This window comes from Bombina bombina, chromosome 2 (assembly GCF_027579735.1).
Source record: "Bombina bombina isolate aBomBom1 chromosome 2, aBomBom1.pri, whole genome shotgun sequence".
NCBI lineage: Eukaryota > Metazoa > Chordata > Amphibia > Anura > Bombinatoridae > Bombina > Bombina bombina.
Genome location: NC_069500.1, coordinates 796,714,660 through 796,735,697, shown reverse-complemented (window position 1 = coordinate 796,735,697; position 21,038 = coordinate 796,714,660). Strand labels below are relative to the sequence as shown.

Here is a 21,038-nt window from a genome sequence, read left to right as displayed (position 1 = left end):
GTTCCTTCTAGTACTAAAAGGCTCTTAGAACCCTTCAAAATATTTAATTTATCAACAATATGAAGATTTATGATAGATTAATTTAAAAAAAAAAAACACTTTTAATTAGCTTTGCTTTTCTCCAATGGGAGGGACTTCACTAGCATAGGTTTCAGGTTGTGAATAATGTTCAGCAGACAGGAAAAAACTCTAGAATATTGCATTTACTTTGCATTTATTTGTAATAGTTTGAATTGTGATATTGCAGTTACGAAAATGTGTTGTCAAGTACTTACATAACTGCTGCATAAGATAACTATCCAATCTCATATCCCTTGAGATCTGCCAGCCATTTTGTTGTAATTTCAGAACAATGAAAAATAAATATATTTTAATTCACTTTTAACCCTGAAAACATAAATACAGTTGACGGTTGCCCTAAATGGTTGTTCATTTCATCTTATTGTGTCCTTTGAAAAGTTTCTGAGCTGCTCTACTGATTTCTTTGTTTTTTAGGGAATATATAACAGGATTAAGTAAAGGAGTAACAATGGTGTATAGGAGAGAAACAAACTTATTGAGATCTGATGAATGTTTCTTTCGAGGTATTACATATAGAATAATGAGTGATCCATAATATATAGACACAATAGCAAGATGAGAGCTACAGGTGGAAAATGCCTTCTTCCTTCCTTTTACTGTACGTATCCCAAGTATTGTTCTAATGATATAAGAATATGACATAATAATAAATAGAAATGGGAAGAAAGTAACTAGGAATGATAGCATTAAGGATAACATCTTAACAGTTGATGTGTCAGAGCAGGCAAGTTCTAAGAAAGGAGCGAGATCACAAAAGAAATGATCAATAACATTTAAGTCACAGAATTGCATTCTGGATAAACAAATAGAAACAGGTAGAGTTGGTGCGAATCCAATTAGCCAGGTAGAAATATTTAAGAAACGACACAGCTGATGATTCATGATAGTTGAATATTGTAAGGGGAAACATATGGCCAGATAACGGTCATAAGACATAACTGTAAGAAGTAAACATTCAACGGCTGTAAGAGAACCAAAAACATAGAACTGTAATATGCAGTTAGATATAGAAATGGTGCCTTCTTCAGTCCATAGTAATTTGAGCATGTTGGGTACAATGTTTGAAGTTACCAGAACATCAGATATTGAAAGGCTGCTCAGGAAGAAGTACATAGGAGAATGAAGATGGCCAGTACTTGGTACCAAAATAATAATAAATAGATTCCCGGTTAATATTATAATGTAAATTATAAGAAAGAAAATGAATAGAAAAGATCTGAGTTTGTGAAGGTTCTTAAATCCAATGAGTATGAATTCAGTGATTGTAGTCTGGTTCTGATAACCCATTGTCTGGAGATAGAAAATAGTTCATATCAAAATAATATTGACAATATTACATGCATATAGCTTCATACTGTTTAAAGGGATATTGTAGTTTTGTAATACACTTGTATTGGCAAACAAAAACAAATGTTTTCAAAGAAAGTGAGAGTATTTAGAGTGTGTTGGGCATACACCACTCACTGATAGGGTTACTAGGTGTCCAGTATTCAACCGGACAGTCCAGTACACTTAAATGTCCAGTTTTTAAAAAAAATCTCCAAGTGTTTGCTAAATGTAAAAGGGCTCCTGTGTCTAAACTCATTACAAATATAGAGCAGAACAAAAAGTGAGGGGAAGTCAAAGAGGTCAAATCAGTTTTGTTTACAAGAGTTACTGGCAGCCAAAGAGATAGAATTATTGATTGGTATGTTACTGGCAGCCAAATGGTAAAATGACTACTTAGCTTTGAAAAATATAAATTGTGGGGGCTAACATAGAGCTTTTGGAGGAGCATCGTTTGACACCCATCTACCATTGCGCCCAGTCTCTGACTGATTGTCCAGTATTTTAGTGGAGGATAGCTGGGAACCCTTTATCTAAAGGATATATAAATTGTCTTAATAACTCCTTTTAATAGTCACTTAAAGACGATTACAACCCAAGATTTTTCTTCTGTGATTCAGACAGAGCATGCAATTTAAAAAAAAAAAAACTTTTTCAAGTAAGTGGTATTCTTTATTGAAGAGATATCTAAATAGGTAGCAAGCACATGGCAGGAAAAGTGCTGTCAAATGCATAACATTATGTATGTTTATTTCATGTTGCAAACACGTGCACACCCCTGAGCTTACCTTCCTGCTTTTCAACAATTTGATAATGGAAGTAAATTGAAGAGTTGTTTAAAAGTACATGCTTTATCTGAATCACGAAAGAGAAATTCTGTGTTTCATGTCCCTTTAATTCAAGAACAAAAAATAAGAATATGAAACATTAAGAAATTGCCTGACTTCACACCATAAACAGTCAGATAAAAAATATTTCCAGTGCGGCAAGGCAATGGTTGAAATCATATTTATTAGATACAATCAATGTTTAAAGGGACAATAAAGTCAAAAATAAACTTTTAGGATTCAGATAGAGCAGACAACCTCAAACTTGGCCCTCCAGAGGTTTTGGAACTACATTTCCCATAATGCTCAGCCAGCTGATATGCTGGCTGAGCATCATGGGAAATGTAGTTCCAAAACCTATGAAGGGCCAAGTTTGAGGATATATGAGAGAGCATTCAGTTTTAGACAACTTTCCAATTAACTTCTATTATCAAATTTGCTTTGCTCTATTGGTAATCTTTTGTTGAAAAACATACCTAGGTAAACTAAGGAGCAGCTATGCACTACTGGTAGCTAGCTGAACAAATTGAGTGAGCAATGACAAGAGGCATATGAGTATAGCCACCAATCAACAGCTAGTTCCCAGTAGAGCATTGCTATTTATAAACCTACCTTCAGCAAAGCATATAAAGAGAACAAACCAAATTTAATATCAGAAGTAAATTGGAAATCTGTTTAAAATGGCATACTATTTAATAATCATGAAAGTTTAATTATGTCCCTTTAACCCCTTAATGACCAAGGACGTTCCAGGTACATCCTGCAAAAACTGTCAGTTAGTGACAATGGACGTACCTGGTAAGTGACGTCCTCAGTCTAATTGAGCGGCAGCTCTTAGGGTATTGCAGTGATGCCTCAATATTGAGGCATCCTGCAATACCCTATTTTAAGCATCCGATACAGAGAGAGCCACTCTGTGGCCCTCTCTGCATCGGCCATCGATGGTGCCGATCGTTGGTGGGTGGGAGCTGCTGCTGGGAGGCGGGAGGACGGCCCATTGATGGTTACTTCCTGTTCCTTGATCAGAAATAGCGCGTACATTTGCGGTAGCGTGCTGGGGGGCGGGTGTGGGCACGCATTTGCATAATTTCAATTATGTGTAAATGATACAGAGGGAGGGGGTTTTAATGTTGGGCAAGGGATCTGGGAGGGGGGGAGATAGGGTATTGAGGGGGGGCAGCAACACTACAGAAAACTTTTATTTAGATATTAAAAAAGAAAAAAACAAACTGGGTACTGGCAGACAGCTGCCAGTACCCAAGATGGCAGCAAATAGGTAGAGGGGGGAGGGTTAGAGAGCTGTATGGGGGGGGATCAGGGAGGTTGGGGGCTAAGGGGGGATCCAGCACTGCAGAATCAATATATATATATATATAGATATATATATATATATATATATATATATATATATATATATATATATATATACTTTTTATTTTAGTACTGGCAGACTTTTTGGCGGTGACAATTGTGAGGTGGGGGAGAGAAGAGAGCTGTTTGAGGGGGGTCAGGGAGAGATCAGGGGGTGGGATGTGTCAGGTGGGATGCTGATCTCTACACTAAAGCTAAAATTAACCCTATATGCTACCTAATTAACCCCTTAACTGCTGGGCATAATACACATGTGGTGCGTAGTGGCATTTAGCGGCCTTCTAATTACCAAAAAGCAATACCAAAGCCATATATGTTTGCTATTTCTGAACAAAGGGGATCCCAGAGAAGCATTAACAACCATTTGAGCCATAATTTCACAAGCTGTTTGTAAATAATTTCAGTGAGAAACCTAAAGTTTGTGAAAAACTTAGTAAAAAAGTAAACAATTTTTTTTATTTGACCGTATTTGGCAGTGAAATGGTGACATGAAATATACAAAAATGGGCCTAGATCAATAATTTGGGTTGTCTACTAAAAAAAAAATTATACATGTGAAGGGATATTCAGGGATTCCTAACAGATATCAGTGTTACAATGTAACTATGGCTAATTTTGAAAAAAAAAAATGGTTTTGAAATAACAAAGTGCTACTTGCATTTATTGCCCTATAACTTGCAAAGAGCATGTAAACATTGGGTATTTCTTAACTCAGGACAAAATTTAGAAACTATTTAGCATATGAGATTTTTTTGGTGGTTGTAGATGTGCAACAGATTTTGGGGGTCAAAGTTAAAAAAAGTGTGGGTTTTTTTATTATTTTTTTTTATCATATTTTATAAAAATGTTTATAGCAAATTATATGATATGGTATCATTAGAAAGTCCATTTAATGGCGTGAAAAATGGTATATAATATGTGTGGGTACAGTAAATGAGTAAGAAGAAAATTACAGTTAAACACAAACACTGCAAAAATTAAAAAATAGCCCTGGTCCTTAAGGGTAAGAAAATTGAAAAATGGTCTGGTTACTAAGGGATAAAAGAAGTCTTTTAAGGTGTTTTATATTTTAAAACCTCTAAGGGGTATTCCCAAAATTGCTGATCCCCTTTGGTAATTTTCACACAAACATAACGTTTTACTTGGCATTTTATTAGGTCTCTATGTGATTATTTCTGCATAATATCCTGGTAGCCATATATTGCACCCATATAGCAGAGCATTTTATAGGAATCCCCTGCATCCATTCTGCACAACATACTACAGAAGCTTGTGCAGCATACTCAACCTTGGGCCCCCAGATGTTTTGGAACTACATTTCCCATTGGTTTTCAAACTTGTCCTCAGACTAGGGATGGGCGAATGTTTCGCAACATTCGAAAAACAGCACGAATTTTAACACGTTCGTTCGTTCGAATCAAATTTAGAATGTTTACATAACATTCTAACATTCACTTTTCGAATGTTCGGTTTCGAATTTTACGATTACATTCGAAAATATTATTTTCGAAAAATTCGAATTTAGATTGTAATAGTATTTCTAATGCTTTTTCTTTAAATGTAATATTCAAATTATGCAATATTCGAATTCGAAAAATTCGAATTTATATTCGAATTCGAAAAATTCGAATTTATATTCGAATTCGAAAAATTCAAATTTATATTCAAATTCAAAAAATTCGAATTTATATTCGAATTCGAAAAATTCAAATTTATATGTTTGTAATAGTATTTCTAATGCTTTCTTTAAAAGTAATATTTCGAATTATGCAATATTCTATATGGAAACATTCGAAAATGAAGATATTTGTATCTATTATGCTATCAATTTACTAGATTCACCGCCCTACCACATGAACTATTGAACTTCTGAATAGTATTTTGGTTAAATAGAATGTTAAATTCGAAATTTCGAATGTGGGACATTCGATATAATTATAAACATTCAAATTCGAAAGTGACATTCGAAAACTGTAAATAACATTCGATTTTCGAATTTTTAAGAATATTCGTTCTTATCGACATTCGGATTTAGAATTCGAATTTTGGTAATAACATTCGTTCTACATTCGAAAATCCCTACCTCAGACCTCCCTAACAGGCCACATTTTGAGGAAATCTGAACTGGAGCACAGGTGAAATAATCAGCTAATTAGTAAACATGGTTATTTTAAGAAAACAAACAAGCTAACTGCAGCTAATAGGGGCGCTCCCCATACAATGGTATTCTGTTCTATGAAGCCACAAATTATAGGCCTATATATTCAAATAGTAAACAGACTGGTATCAAAGTGACAAAAACACAAAAACACAGAATGGTTAAAAGTCCCCAATACAAGGGTATCCTTAAAATCTCCTCTGCTGTAATGGTCAGCTGCTCTCCTCTTCACACTTCAAAGGGCCCAGTTCTTAAAGGGACATGAAAGCCATTTTTTCTTTCATGATTTAGAAAGAGCATATCATTTTAAACAACTTTCTAATTTACTTCTATTATCTAATTTGCTTCATTCTCTTGATATCACTTGCTGAAAAGCATATCTAGATAGCTCAGTAGCTGCTGATTGGTTGCTGCACCTAGAGGCATTGTGTGATTGCTCACACATGTGCATTGCTATTTTTTCAACAAAGGATATCTAAAGAATTGAGCAAATTAGATAATAGAAGTAAATTGGAAAGTTGTTTAAAATTGAATTGCCCTATCTGAATCATGAAAGTTTAATTTTGACTAGACTGTCCCTTTAAGTAACAAAAGATAGAGGGGTGCCTCGTGTGTGTATCAATAAGTTTCCACAGAACACAAAGTGCAATAAATGAGAGTGGATACTCACATTTGGTTGGCGCACCCTTATGTGCTAGTAGACGCCAGCTGAAAGATTGAGGTGTATCAGCTCACCTATTCCCAGCGAAATTGGAACTCTCCAAAGACCAGGAGCAATTGTGCTAATATCAAGACACCTCTTTAACCCTTTGCTTGTAAATTTACAAACAAGTTTAATAAAACCAGATTAAAAACAAGTTTTAAAAAGCTGAATAAGAGTGTATGGGGCATAGCAAAGTGCTCCCTTTAAAGAGTTCCTGTAAATTGTGAGTGTTTGATATTAGCCCCAATTGCTCCTGGTCCTTTGGAGAGTTCCAGTTTCGCTGGGAATAGGTGACTCGGTGAGCTGAAACATGGTTATTTTACCTGCTCTCATCCAAGGTAATTCCTGAAAATCAGACCTGTTGGGGAGGCCTGAGCACAGGTTTGAAAACCAGTGCTTTAGACGTACTTGTGATTCCTGCGTCACTCTTACATCTTCAACAGGTTTGAGGTATTGCAAATTCTCTTAAAAATGTTTGCTGTGTAAAGGCTAGATTACAAGTGGTGAGCTAACGTTAGCATGCCTGCAGTATTGAAATACTGTACCTGCACTAACTTGTGCTCATGTTGAAAGCAAATGCGACCACACAAGTGCATACTAAATTTGCGCTCTTCAGGTTAGCACGGTTGAAGTTCTCATCTAAAGGGTTAGGGCTAAACAAAAAGTTACACGAAGCACAACATAAATACAATAAAATAAAATGTTGCAGTCATATATAGACTATGTAATAAATGTATTAACATAATATTGAATTTAAAAAGTTATAGGGATTCTACAGGAAGTGACAAATGTGCACAGTATGGCACCTGTCCTTAAAGGGACAGTCTACAATAGCATTTTTATTGTTTTAAAAGATAGATAATCCCTTTATTACCCATTCCACAGTTTTGCATAACCAACACAGTTATAGTAATATACTTTTTACCTCTGTGATTACTTGTATCTAATCATCTTCTGACAGCCCCCTGATGACATGACTATTTATTATCTATTGACTTGCATTTAGTACTGTGTTGTGCTAACTCTTAAATAACGCCATGGGCATGAACACAATGTTATCTATATGGCCCACATGAACTAGCAGTCTCCAGTTGTGAAAAGCAAATAAAAAAGCATGTGATATGAGGCTGTCTGTAGTGGCTTAGAAAAAAGACAGATATTTAGAGGTATAAATGTTATAAAGTATATTAATATAACAATGTTGGTTGTGCAAAGCTGGGGAATGGGTTAAAGGCATTATCTATCTTTTTAAACAATAACAATTTTAGTGTAGACTGTCCCTTTAAGGGCCTAAGATGAACATGATACCATTAAATTGCATTTAATTAAATCTATCACTTTTTTAGTAATAGATTTTACTGTTTAAGGGGCATACAGAGTATATGCATTGAAACACTGCCCCTGCTCGGTGAGTAGGGTTTCCAGCTGTCATCCACAAAAATACTGGACGCAATGGTAGATAAGTGGGTCACACATTGTCTACAAAAAGCTCTACCTCATCCTTCACAATGTATATGTTTCACAACTAAGCAGTCATTTTACCCCTTGGCTGCCAGTAACATACAAATCAATAATTGTACCTATTTGGCTGCCAGTAGCACACAAAAACAGAAATAATTTGTCCCCCTTAGGGGTCTATTTATGAAGCAGCGGATGCTGCCTCCGACCCACTCTGCTTCAGTTTCGGCTGAAGCAGAAGTTAAGAAGCAGCGGTCCTAAGACCGCTGCTCTTTAACTCGTCCGCCACCTCTGAGGTGGCGGGCAGCAATTTGCCTGATCGAATACGATCAGGCTGATTGACACCCCCCTGCTTACGGCCTATGGCCGCGAATCTGCAGGGGGGTGGTATTGCACCAGCAGTTCACAAGAACTGCTGGTGCTATGATAAATGCCGACAGCGTATGCTGTCTGCATTTATCGATGTGCGGTGGACAGGATCTGCTATATCGGATCATGTCCGTCCGCACATTAATAAATAGGCCCCCTTAGTCTTAACTGGCCCTCACTTCTCTCTGCTCCATAGTTGTAATGCATTTAGGCAAATGAGGCTTTTTACATTTAGCTAACAGCCTTTTATATTTAGCTAACAATCATGGACTATACATTTAAAGGGACAGTAAAGAGATAGGAAAGTCAAAATTAAACTTACATGATCCAGATAGAACATGTCATTTTAAGACACTATTAATTCACTTCTATTTTCAAATGCGCTTTGTTCCCTTGGTACGCCCTATTGAAAAAGAATACGCACATATCCTACACTAGTGGGAGCTAGTTGCTAATTGGTGCCTGCACACATTTGTCTCTTGTGATTGACTAAGAGATGTGTCACATATAAACACATAAATATATATAATATATATATATATATATATATATATATATATACACACAGGGAGTGCAGAATTATTAGGCAAATGAGTATTTTGACCACATCATCCTCTTTATGCATGTTGTCTTACTCCAAGCTGTATAGGCTCAAAAAGCCTACTACCATTAAGCATATTAGGTGATGTGCATCTCTGTAATGAGAAGGGGTGTGGTCTAATGACATCAACACCCTATATCAGGTGTGCATAATTATTAGGCAACTTCCTTTCCTTTGGCAAAATGGGTCAAAAGAAGGACTTGACAGGCTCAGAAAAGTCAAAAATAGTGAGATATCTTGCAGAGGGAGGCAGCACTCTTAAAATTGCAAAGCTTCTGAAGCGTGATCATCGAACAATCAAGCGTTTCATTCAAAATAGTCAACAGGGTCGCAAGAAGCGTGTGGAAAAACCAAGGCGCAAAATAACTGCCCATGAACTGAGAAAAGTCAAGCGTGCAGCTGCCAAGATGCCACTTGCAACCAGTTTGGACATATTTCAGAGCTGCAAGCATCACTGGAGTGCCCAAAAGCACAAGGTGTGCAATACTCAGAGACATGGCCAAGGTAAGAAAGGCTGAAAGACGACCACCACTGAACAAGACACACAAGCTGAAACGTCAAGACTGAGCCAAGAAATATCTCAAGACTGATTTTTCTAAGGTTTTATGGACTGATGAAATGAGAGTGAGTCTTTATGGGCCAGATGGATGGGCCCGTGGCTGGATTCGTAAAGGGCAGAGAGCTCCAGTCCGACTCAGACGCCAGCAAGGTGGAGGTGGAGTACTGGTTTGGGCTGGTATCATCAAAGATGAGCTTGTGTGGGCCTTTTCGGGTTGAGGATGGAGTCGAGCTCAACTCCCAGTCCTACTGCCAGTTTCTGGAAGACACCTTCTTAAAGCAGTGGTACAGGAAGAAGTCTGCATCCTTCAAGAAAAACATGATTTTTCATGCAGGACAATGCTCCATCACACGCGTCCAAGTACTTCCACAGCGTGGCTGGCAAAAAGGGTATAAAAGAAGAAAATCTAATGACATGGCCTCCTTGTTCACCTGATCTGAACCCCATTGAGAACCTGTGGTCCATCATCAAATGTGAGATTTACAAGGAGGGAAAACAGTACACCTCTCTGAACAGTGTCTGGGAGGCTGTGATTGCTGCTGCACGCAATGTTGATGGTGAACAGATAAAAACACTGACAGAATCCATGGATGGCAGGCTTTTGAGTGTCCTTGCAAAGAAAGGTGGCTATATTGGTCACTGATTTGTTTTTGTTTTGTTTTTGAATGTCAGAAATGTATATTTGTGAATGTTGAGATGTTATATTTTGGGTTTTCACTGGTAAAAATAAATATTGAAATGGGTATATATTTTTTTTTGTTAAGTTGCCTAATAATTATGTACAGTAATAGTCACCTGCACACACAATATCCCCCTAAAAATAGCTATAAGTAAAAACAAACTAAAAACTACTTCCAAAACTATTCAGATTTGATATTAATGAGTTTTTTGGGTTCATGAGAACATGGTTGTTGTTCAATAATAAAATTAATCCTCAAAAATACAACTTGCCTAATAATTCTGCACTCCCTGTGTGTATGTGTATATATATATATATAATATATATATATATATATATATATATATATATATGTATATATATATATATATGTGTATATATATATATATTATAATATATATATATATATATAATATATATATATAAATATATATATATATATATATATATATATATATATATACAATATTAAACATATACATATATATTTACAAGGGAACACACAGTTCCCCATTGACCGCAATGTAAAGGCACTTTTCAGTGCTGGTTTGTTTTTTACACACTCACTCCCACCAACTTTAACCCCAAAATACTGCTTAGCGCAGTACTTTTATTAAAAAATAAATATGCTGCCATCTTTATTTTTTACTAAACTACACTAAGCTGTATTTTGTGGGGCATAGGGACAGATTTATAAAATTAACCAGAATAACGATCTCTGGTTAATTTTAATAAGCGTTAATTGTTCCGCAAACTTGCAGTAGCAATAACCAGCCACTTGTAATGGCTGGTTAATTATTGCACTCACTTAAACGGGCAAATTTGCCTGTTTGTGGGAGCGCAATAATTTAGCACGCCACTTGTAATCTAGCCCTTAAACTTTACACTTATATTTATCAATATTTAAACAGCTAATGAAACTTTAAAATATACATCTGGCATGTTATTCTCAGGACTAATCATTTCTTGAATGAATCACTCTGTCTAGCATTTTCTAGGGCTAGATTACAAGTGGAGTGCTATTTAAACGCTCACTGCTCGAGCGTTAACTGCTTTTTGTGTGTTGTCGGGTTGCGCTCGTATTATGAGTTAAAAGTAAGACTGTTTCTGCTTCTCGGCTTGCTAACCCGACGCACGTAAAAAGACAAACTTAGAATATTGTGTAAAAAAAGTGGGGGGAAAAAAACGAACACCCTACTCATGCGCAGGATAATTTGGTAAGTGCATTTGTACTGTACACACAAGTTTTTCACAAGCACTACAGTTTTTGTTTGCCATTAAAGGTACAGGCACCAGTATATGCAGTGTTACTGTATATGTACTGTACTGTATATTATTGTTATAATACCTTTGTGCTTACCTTGAATAGGACAGGTAAGAAATTTCATATGCCTCCTTCATCTCATATGCCTATACCATACCATAAAACATGACCTACTTTAGTACTGTACAGTACTGTATGGTATGGTGTCAGATCTCCACATAAAATAAGGATCTGGCATACAATGCAGGTACAGTAGAGTACATTAGGTTAAGGTGTATGGTATGGTATAGACATATGAGATGAAGAAGGCATATGAGATTCTTACCTGTACTATTCAAGGTAAGCACAAAGGTAAAGCCAATCATTGCAATAGGAGCAGACAACCTTTTTTTTTTTCTTCTTTTTTTTTTTTTCAAAATTCACTCCCAGTATCATCTGTGTTTTGTATTTAGTCTTTGTTATTTTATTCTACAATGGCCCTGGCTCCGGGGTGACAAAAAGAGGATCCATAAGCCTCTTACATTGAATCAAAAGTGGAAATGATAAAGATAGTGGAGCAAGGCATGTTCAACTCCGATATAGGCCGCAAGTTAGGTTTGGCTCGCCAAATAGCACAGTGGTGAACGCTAAAGAAAAAATACTTAAAAGAAGTAAAAAGTGGCTACTCCAGTGCACACAAAAGTGATTCGCAAGAGAGACAACCTTATTGCTGAAATGGAGAACCTGCTAAGGGTTTGGATAGAAGATAAAACCAGCCACAATTTGTATTTAAGCCAAGTCATTATCCAAAGCAAGGCACTATCCTTGTTTAATGCAATGAAGGCTGAAAGAGGTGAGAGGTGCTAAAGATGAATATTTTGAAGCTAGCAGAGGTTGGTTTAACAGTTTAAGGAAAGAAGTCATCTGCACAACATTAAAGTGCAAGGGGAAGCAGCTAGTGCAGATGTTGAATCTGCAGAGGCTTTTCCAGAAGAGTCTGGCTAAAATTATAGAAGATGGTGGTTTTCTGGAAAAAATGCCATCTAGGACATTCATTGCAAAGGGGGGAAAGTTAATGGCCAGTATGCAAAGCTGCAAAGGATCGACTAACACTGCTTTTAGTGCTAAAGCAGCTGGTGATTTTAAGCTGAAGCTATGATGATTTACCATTCTGAGAATCCCTAGGGCTCTGAAAAACTATGCTAAATCTATCCTGCTTGTTAACTACAAATCAAACACTAAAAGACTGGATGACTGCAAGTCTATTTACAACATTGGTTGCAGATTATTTAAACCCACAGTTGAAGCCTACTGCAAGGGGAAAAAAAATCCTTTAAAACATTTTAATGCTTACTGACAATGCACCTTCTCTTTAATGGAAATGTACAATGAGATTTAAGTTTGTTTTCTTGCCTGCAAACACCCCATCTATTCTTCAGCCTATAGATCAGGGAGTGATTGCAACCTTCAAAGCATATTATTTGAAGAAGACATTTACTGCTGCTATAACTGCTTAGATAGCGATGCATCTGATGGGTCTACACAGAACAAATTAAAAAACCTTCTGGAAAGGATGTACAATTCTAGATGCTATTAAAAGCAATTAGAGATTCCTGGAATGAAGTTTCAGAATCAGCATTGAGACATGTTGTGGGAAAATGTTAATCCCCACCTTTATGGATGATTGTCCCGGCTTTGAAACTTCGGTAGAGGGAAGTCAATGCTAGCATTGTGGACATGGCTAGACAACTGGAACTAGACGTGGAGCCTGAAGATGTTACAGAATTACTTGCATCTCATAACCAGTCCATTGACAGATAAAAGATTTGATTATGATTGAAATCAAAGAAGACTGTTTCTTGAAACTGATAATTCTACTGATGGAAGACCCAGTTTGCATTGGGGAAATGCCAACAAAAGTAATTGTAGGAATATTCAACAAAAAAAAAACAAAAGTACTAATGGCACTACTAGGAGGATGAGCTTAGGATTCCCTATCGATAATAGGTTATAGTCTGAACTTAGTCAGAATCTCATTATGGTTGGCAGGGCATAGGTGCTGTGTACTGGATTTGTTCTGAAAAGAAAAAAAATCAATCCTAGTATTGATAGTGGTGTACACCTATATAGCACTCATAATCCTAAGAAAGGGTGGCTTTGAGTTAGAACAATGGAAATAGGAATTATATTTGTGGAGGCAGTAGGCACTGATTACTTAAAATAAACCTTTATTAGGAATTCGATAAGGTTAAAAACACAGGGTGATTGTCAGGTTGTGATATTCAGCGCACTAAATGTATTTTGGTGTGGGTAATTGTATATGGGATTGAATCTTCAACCTAGGATGAAAGGATCCATAGTTGATATATACTGTATGTCACCTTCTAATTTGTATTAGGGACAGTGGTAGCGTAAATATTGTGGCTTGTAATAAATATAAAGGAAAAATAAGGTTCAACTTAATATAGAGAAATTAGTACATTCGTCACTTTAAGTAGAGTCCCTATTGCTAATAAACGTCTGTGGCTTAGCACAAAAGTAATCACTATTATATAGTTCTATCGTGTGTTACATACTAGTTTTGGTACAGGTTTATTAGTTGCTAAATGTAGCGATTTGCTAACATTCATTAATTCTTTGATATCAAATATATAGTAACTTTAATCTACAGTATGTTGCATTTCTCTATAGATATTAATGGTATAACTTAAAGTAAATCTTGTTTCGTATACCCTGAATCCAAGGAATTCCTACAAATATATTGGTCGGGTTTGCACTACCGGTAGCATAAGTTTACTTTATTTATTTATTTATATATATATATATATATATATATTATATATATATAATATATATATATATTATATACTATATATAAATACTTATAATCACTTAAGGTGTCTTATGTGTCATGGTAACAAGAGATTGCTACTAGTAGATTAATATATTTGTAGCAATCTCTTGTTATCTTGACACATAAGACACCTTAAGTGATTTACCGAGTGGAAGGAATACTTGTCATTCACAGTATAAGCAGATAAATATATCTGCAGTATTTTCTGCAGTTGTGACACATTTTTCATTATAAGTATTTCCATATATATAAGTAAACTTATGCTACCGGTAGTGCAAAACCAACCAATATATTTGTATGGTGATATGTATGACTTATTTTTCTTTTTTTTTCTTTCTTAATTCAGATAGAACAGATAATACAATTTTAAATTACTTTCCAATTTACTTCTATAATAAATGTGCTTTATTTCCTTGAGTTTACTTTGCTGAAGGAGTACCAATCCACTACTGAGAGCTAACTGAACACATATATTAACACATATAATCCAGCCAGTTGCAAGAAACAAATGTGTGCAGGCACCAATTAACAGCTAGCTCACACTTGTGGTAGGATATTTGCATATTCTTTTTGCACAATGGATACCAAGAAAACAAAGTACATTTGAAAATAGAAGTGAATTTAAAAGTGTTTTAAAAATGATATGCTCTATCTGATTCTTGCAAGTTTAATTTTAACTTTCCTATCCCTTTAATACTTTTGTGACTTTTGTGTAATAAAAATTAAACTTAATTTTTGCCCCTCCCTATTGTCAGTTACACATTACTGAACTTGCTTAGTATTATTCCCCAACAAGAGGATATTTTGTAATAGGTAGTAAAGCTATCACAAAATATGTGCTAATCATACATTTTGTCTATGGTATTTATTATTGGTTACATATATTAACAAAAACATTGTTTTAATTATGTTAAAGGGACAGTTAGGGCAAGATTTATCAATTTGTTAGAGGACAGTATTCACATGTAGTTAACCTGTCCGCATCTTTTCGCAATTGTGGGGCGAATATATCCCCAATATTTATCATTGAATGAGGGAATACCACTCCCCCTACCGTCAAGCAACCAATTGTATGAGAATAGTGCTTACTTGCACACTGGTCGAATGAATCCAGGGTGATTTTCATCTGCCACTACAGTTTTGGTGGGGAGGGTTTTATGAAGCAGTAGTTTATACTGCTGCTTCATAAATATAAATTGTATGCTCAACAGAGTGAACCTGCAACCAATCGGGCATTTGCCTCATAATAAATTTTGCCTTAAAGGGACAGTCTATTTTTAAAAATATGATTGTTTTAAAAGCTAGATAAATCCCTTTATTACCCATTCCACAGTTTTGCATAACCAACACTGTGATAATAATACCCTTATTACCTTTATGATTACCTTGGATCTAAGACTCTGCAGACTGCCCCCTTATCTCAGTGCTATTGACCGACATCCATTTTAAGCCAATCAGCTGACATAAATAACTCCCACTGAGTGAGCACTATGTTATCTATATGACACACATGAACTAGCACTGTCTAACTGTCAAACTTTTAAAATGCCTTGAGATAGGAAACAGTTTTCAATGTTTAGAAATCAGTTTGAGTCTAGGTTTAGCTTTCAAAAAAGAATACCAAGAGAGCAAAGTAAATTTGATGATACAAGTAAATTGGAAAGTGGTTTAAAACTGCATGTCCTATCTGAAATCATGATAGTTACTTTATAAGTAAAGCTAGTTATAATGATGCATTTTAAAACAAAGAGCATAATATGATGATGCAATTTTTTAATTATATCATTGTTTAAAACGTGAAAAAATAAGTTTTAATGTCCATAATTCAATGGACGCCACCCAGTTCACTGGAAATGTGCAGCCAATGACTGTGAGGACTATAGCAATGATAAGTATGGATTCTGCACTTCCACTTTAAAAGAATTGGAAAGGCCACCATTTTATAGAATTAAATGCAGGAAAAAGGGACTCACAAAAAGAAATTGCTCTACTACATAGAATTTACCATTTTATATCACAATCTTGAAGTGTTTAATGCCCTATAATGACCTGAAGTACATTCTAACTACTTAGAGAGTACTCAAATAATGACTAGAAAAGAAGCAAATGTTTTTAATTGTCATTGTTGTCTTTTGACATCATCCAATAAACTCTTTCATATTAATGAGCCAATCTGAAAATATTGTATTGCAATAACAATTGTTACAGCCTATAGTGTTAAAATGAATAGAGCAGGATTATTGATTGATTCAAACGTGAGAAAAAGTGATTCTGCATCTCTGCACTACACAGAAATCAGAAAATCCTTGTGACTCTTGATAAAGATGGTGTACATTCCGGAATTAGAAGAAATATTTTGGCAATTTTAGGCAGAAATATGTTCTCTGAGGTTGTTTCTCATTTTGATATAATTTACTCTCTTCTGCTGTAGAATTTCTATTTTGAGAATCAATATAAATCAGTGTAGATTTTTTTTTTTTCATCTTACCTTTACATTTCAAGTCAGATAAATATTTTAATGTTTAATCTTTAAGCAAGATGCACCATTATAAACTGGTTTCAAGAATCAGGAGCCTTAAGAATTAATTTTCTTTATTTGCTGACTATTTATAATGTCTCCTTTTATTCCCATCCCAAAAGAATTATGTCCCTTCTGTTCCTGACAAATCCCATTATGGTTAATTACAAACAGTGTATCCTTAACAATTTACATGTCAAGTGTTTACGAATGTATTATTTGCTATGAGTCTTAATCTCTTTCTATGCACCTGGTTCAACTGATTTGCACTTAGGGGTTTGGGGATGTTAAGAAAATCTTATTATTATTATTGTCATTATTGTTATTGTTATCTGTTTTTGTAAAGCATAGAGCTAATCTAAGGTACATTATATTCATGGGAGTCATTACAGTTATGGTTGCCAGCTGTCATCCACAAAAATAATGGACATTTTGTCCACAACTGATCCCAATGGTAGGATGGTTGGTGGGGGTCACACAATGCCCCACCCACCAAAAGCTCTACTTGAGCCCACACTATTGATCCCACCATGTATATTTTTAGTAATTGAGCAGTCGTTTTACACCTCAGCTGCCAGTAACACACAAAATTAATAATATCAATTATTTTACCTCTTTGGTTGCCAGTAACACACACATAGAAGAGATTTGAAGCCTTGACTTACCCTCACTTTTTACAGCTCCTTACATGAAAAATGTTGAGCCATAGGAGGCTTTTCTGGATGCTTAAAAAATTATTTAGACATTTAAGTGTCTAGTATTTTTGTGAAGGGTTTTACAGCTTGCTAAAATACTGGACTGTCCGATTGAATACTGGACACCTGGCAACCCTAATTACAGTTCATATACTCGGATTATACACACACATATGTAAGGGAACATTACATACAGTCAGGGATGTATTAAGCTTTTGTGCTGCTCTAGGCACTGGGATATTCAATGCCCCACATTCTCCTCACCCACAATTTAGCTAATTTTTGCCTTATATATTTTTCAGAAATGGAGGTCATGGACACATAGGAGGCTCATCGCGCCCTATTAGACAACAGGTATAATAAATTTGTATAAAATCAGTAAATAAAACATGCTGAGAGTTTAGTTGTGTGAAGAAAGCATGCCAAAGAACTATCCATTAACATGTGCTATTCCCCCCATAACTTGCTGCCTTAGGCAACGCCTTGTTGTCCTAGGCTAAAATACACCCCTGCAAACAATTCAATCTTAAACTAACAGTTTTTAATTAAAGGGACACTCAATCAAAATTAAACTTTCATTATTCAGATAAAGCATGCCATTTTAAAACAACTTTCCAATATACTTCCATTAACTAAATAGCAGTCTTTTATATTTAAAACTTTTTCAGTCACCAGCTTCTACTGAGCATCGTGCAAGAATAAGTGTGTATGCATTTGTGATTGGCTGATGGCAGTCACATGTACAGGGGAGTGGAAAAAGGCATAACTTAAAATTGTCTACTACTCATTTGAAGTTCAGACTAAGTGCTATTGCATTGTCTTGTTATCTTGCATTTGTTGATTATGCAAATCTACTGTGTTGACTGGTCCTTTAAAAGGACATGAAATCCTTTCCAATTACATTTGAAAAAACTTACCGTTTACTTCTATTGTAAAATGTTCTTCATTCTCTTATTATCCTTTTCTGAAGATGCAAATGATGCACTGCTGAGATGTAGCTGAAAGTGAAATGAGGATAGAGTACTGGCACTACAAAGCTAGGGACAGCAGGACAACAGTATGACAATATCTGTGATAATGACAAATATGTGTAAATGCACTATTGATAAGGTGTGTTATAGTAGTCTATTCAATGTGTCAAAAAGTGCTACTAAGGATGAGCTCAAAAAAGCAGATTACAATAGTACAAATTTTAATACATAAAAAACCACTGCAAATACTACATGTATAATACACATGCAAATGCTAAAAACAGAAGGATATAATATACAGATATTACTGATATACTGTTGGTTACTATGTTGGATCACAAAATATAGTGAGTTTAGATCACAAAATAGGAGGGCAATGAATGTGTTCAGTCTTGTAGATAGTATAGTTCTACAATATCCATTAAATACAATCTTACAGTATGTATGTGTGGGTAGACATCAGTATTAAGAAAAAAATGCCTTTATTCTGGGTAGGGCTAATATATAGAAGCAATCCCCTTGAAAAGCCCCGGAGAGGGGTGAGAACGCATTGATTGTGAGCTAACTGTGTAACATATACAGTATATGTAGCTTTGGTATATGATACCTGCATCTGACAATTGAATGCAACTTTTCCTGCATTATTCTGCATCATGCATAGACTTTTGCATGGACATTATAACTCACTCTGGCTGAGATAATACTGCCAGTAACAGAACTAACGTATTTTTTTCTTTTAGATTGCCAGTCTTTAAGGTTGGTTCTCGATGTGGGCATTGGGTTTTTAGACACTATCGGCTAGATTTAGAGTTTTGTCTGTACGACCCGCGTAGCTAACGCTGGCTTTTTTGGGCCGCACCTTTTAAATACCGCTGGTATTTAGAGTTCACAGAATGGCTGGGGTTTCAGTGCGTTAGGCTCCAAAAAGGGAGCGTAGAGCATAATTTACCGCCACTGCACCTCTCGATACCAGCTGTGCTTACGGACGCGGCCAGCTTCAAAAACGTGCTCGTGCACGATATCCCCATAGGAAACAATGGGGCAGTTTGAGTTGAAAAAAAACCTAACACCTGCAAAAAAGCAGCGTTAAGCTCCTAACGCAGCCCCAGTGTTTCCTATGGGGAAACACTTCCTAAGTCTGCACCTAACACTCTAACATGAACCCCGAGTCTAAACACCCCTAACCTTACACTTATTAACCCCTAATCTGCCGCCCCCGACTATCGCTGACACCTGCATATTTTTTTAACCCCTAATCTGCTGTTCCGTACACCGCCGCAACCTACATTATACCTATGTACCCCTAATCGTGCTGCCCCTAACACCGCCGACCCCTATATTATATTATTAACCCCTAATCTGCCGCCCCCAATGTCGCCTCCACCTACCTACAATTATTAAACCCTAATCTGCCGACCGGACCACACCGCTACTATAATAAATGTATTAACCCCTAAAGCAAAGTCTAACCCTAACACTAACACCCCCCTAAATTAAATATAATTTAAATCTAACGAAATAAATTAACTCTTATTAAATAAATTATTCCTATTTAAAGCTAAATACTTACCTGTAAAATAAACCCTAATATAGCTACAATATAAATTATAATTATAGTGTAGCTATTTTAGGATTAATATTTATTTTACAGGCAACTTTGTAATTATTTTAACCAGGTACAATAGCTATTAAATAGTTAACTATTTAATAGTTACCTAGTTAAAATAATTTCAAAATTACCTTAAAATAAATCCTAACCTAAGTTACAATTAAACCTAACACTACACTATCAATAAATTAATTAAATACAATACCTACAAATAAATACAATGAAATAAACTAAGTGAAGTACAAAAAATAAAAAAGAACTAAGTTACAAAAAAATAAAAAAATATTTACAAACATTAGAAAAAAATTACAACAATTTTAAACTAATTACACCTACTCTAAGCCCCCCTAATAAAATAACAAAGACCCCCAAAATAAAAAAAATGCCTTCTAGCCCTATTCTAAAATTAAAATAGAAAAGCTCTTTTACCTTACCACCCTGAAAAGGGCCCTTTGCGGGGGCATGCCCCAAATAATTCAGCTCTTTTGCCTGTAAAAAGAACACATATAATACCCCCCCCCCCAACATTACAACCCCCCACCCACATACCCCTAATCTAACCCAAACCCCCATTAAATAAACCTAACACTAAGCCCCTGAAGATCTCCCTACCTTGTCTTCACCACGACGGTTCACCGATCGATCCAGAGAGCCTCCGATGTCTTGATCCAAGCTCAAGCGGGGGGCTGAAGATGTCCATGATCCGACTGAAGTCTTCATCCAAGCCGGGAGCTGAAGAGGTCCATGATCGGGCTGAAGTCTTCTATCAAGCGGCATCTTCAATCTTCTTTCTTCCGGATCCATGGTCATCCCGCCGACGCGGAACATCCATCTTCACCGACGACTTCCCGACGAATGACGGTTCCTTTAACCCCTTAGTGACCAGACCACTTTTCAATTTGTTGACCATCTGGGACCAAGGCTATTTTGCATTTCTGCGATGTTTGTGTTTAACTGTATTTTCCTCTTACTCATTTACTGTACCCACACATATTATATACTGTTTTTCTCGCCAT

General features: G+C 35.8%; 1 protein-coding gene across 1 annotated transcript in view; it reads right to left on the bottom strand.

Moving 5' to 3' along the window:
• Positions 1-429: 429 nt before the first annotated feature.
• LOC128647276 (olfactory receptor 11A1-like) overlaps positions 430-21,038 on the bottom strand; it is a 41,244-nt gene continuing 20,635 nt past the window's right edge. The window contains exon 2 of the mRNA XM_053700068.1: positions 430-1,371. Within this exon, the coding sequence (XP_053556043.1) occupies positions 430-1,371 (942 nt within the window). The remainder of the gene's footprint in view (positions 1,372-21,038) is intronic.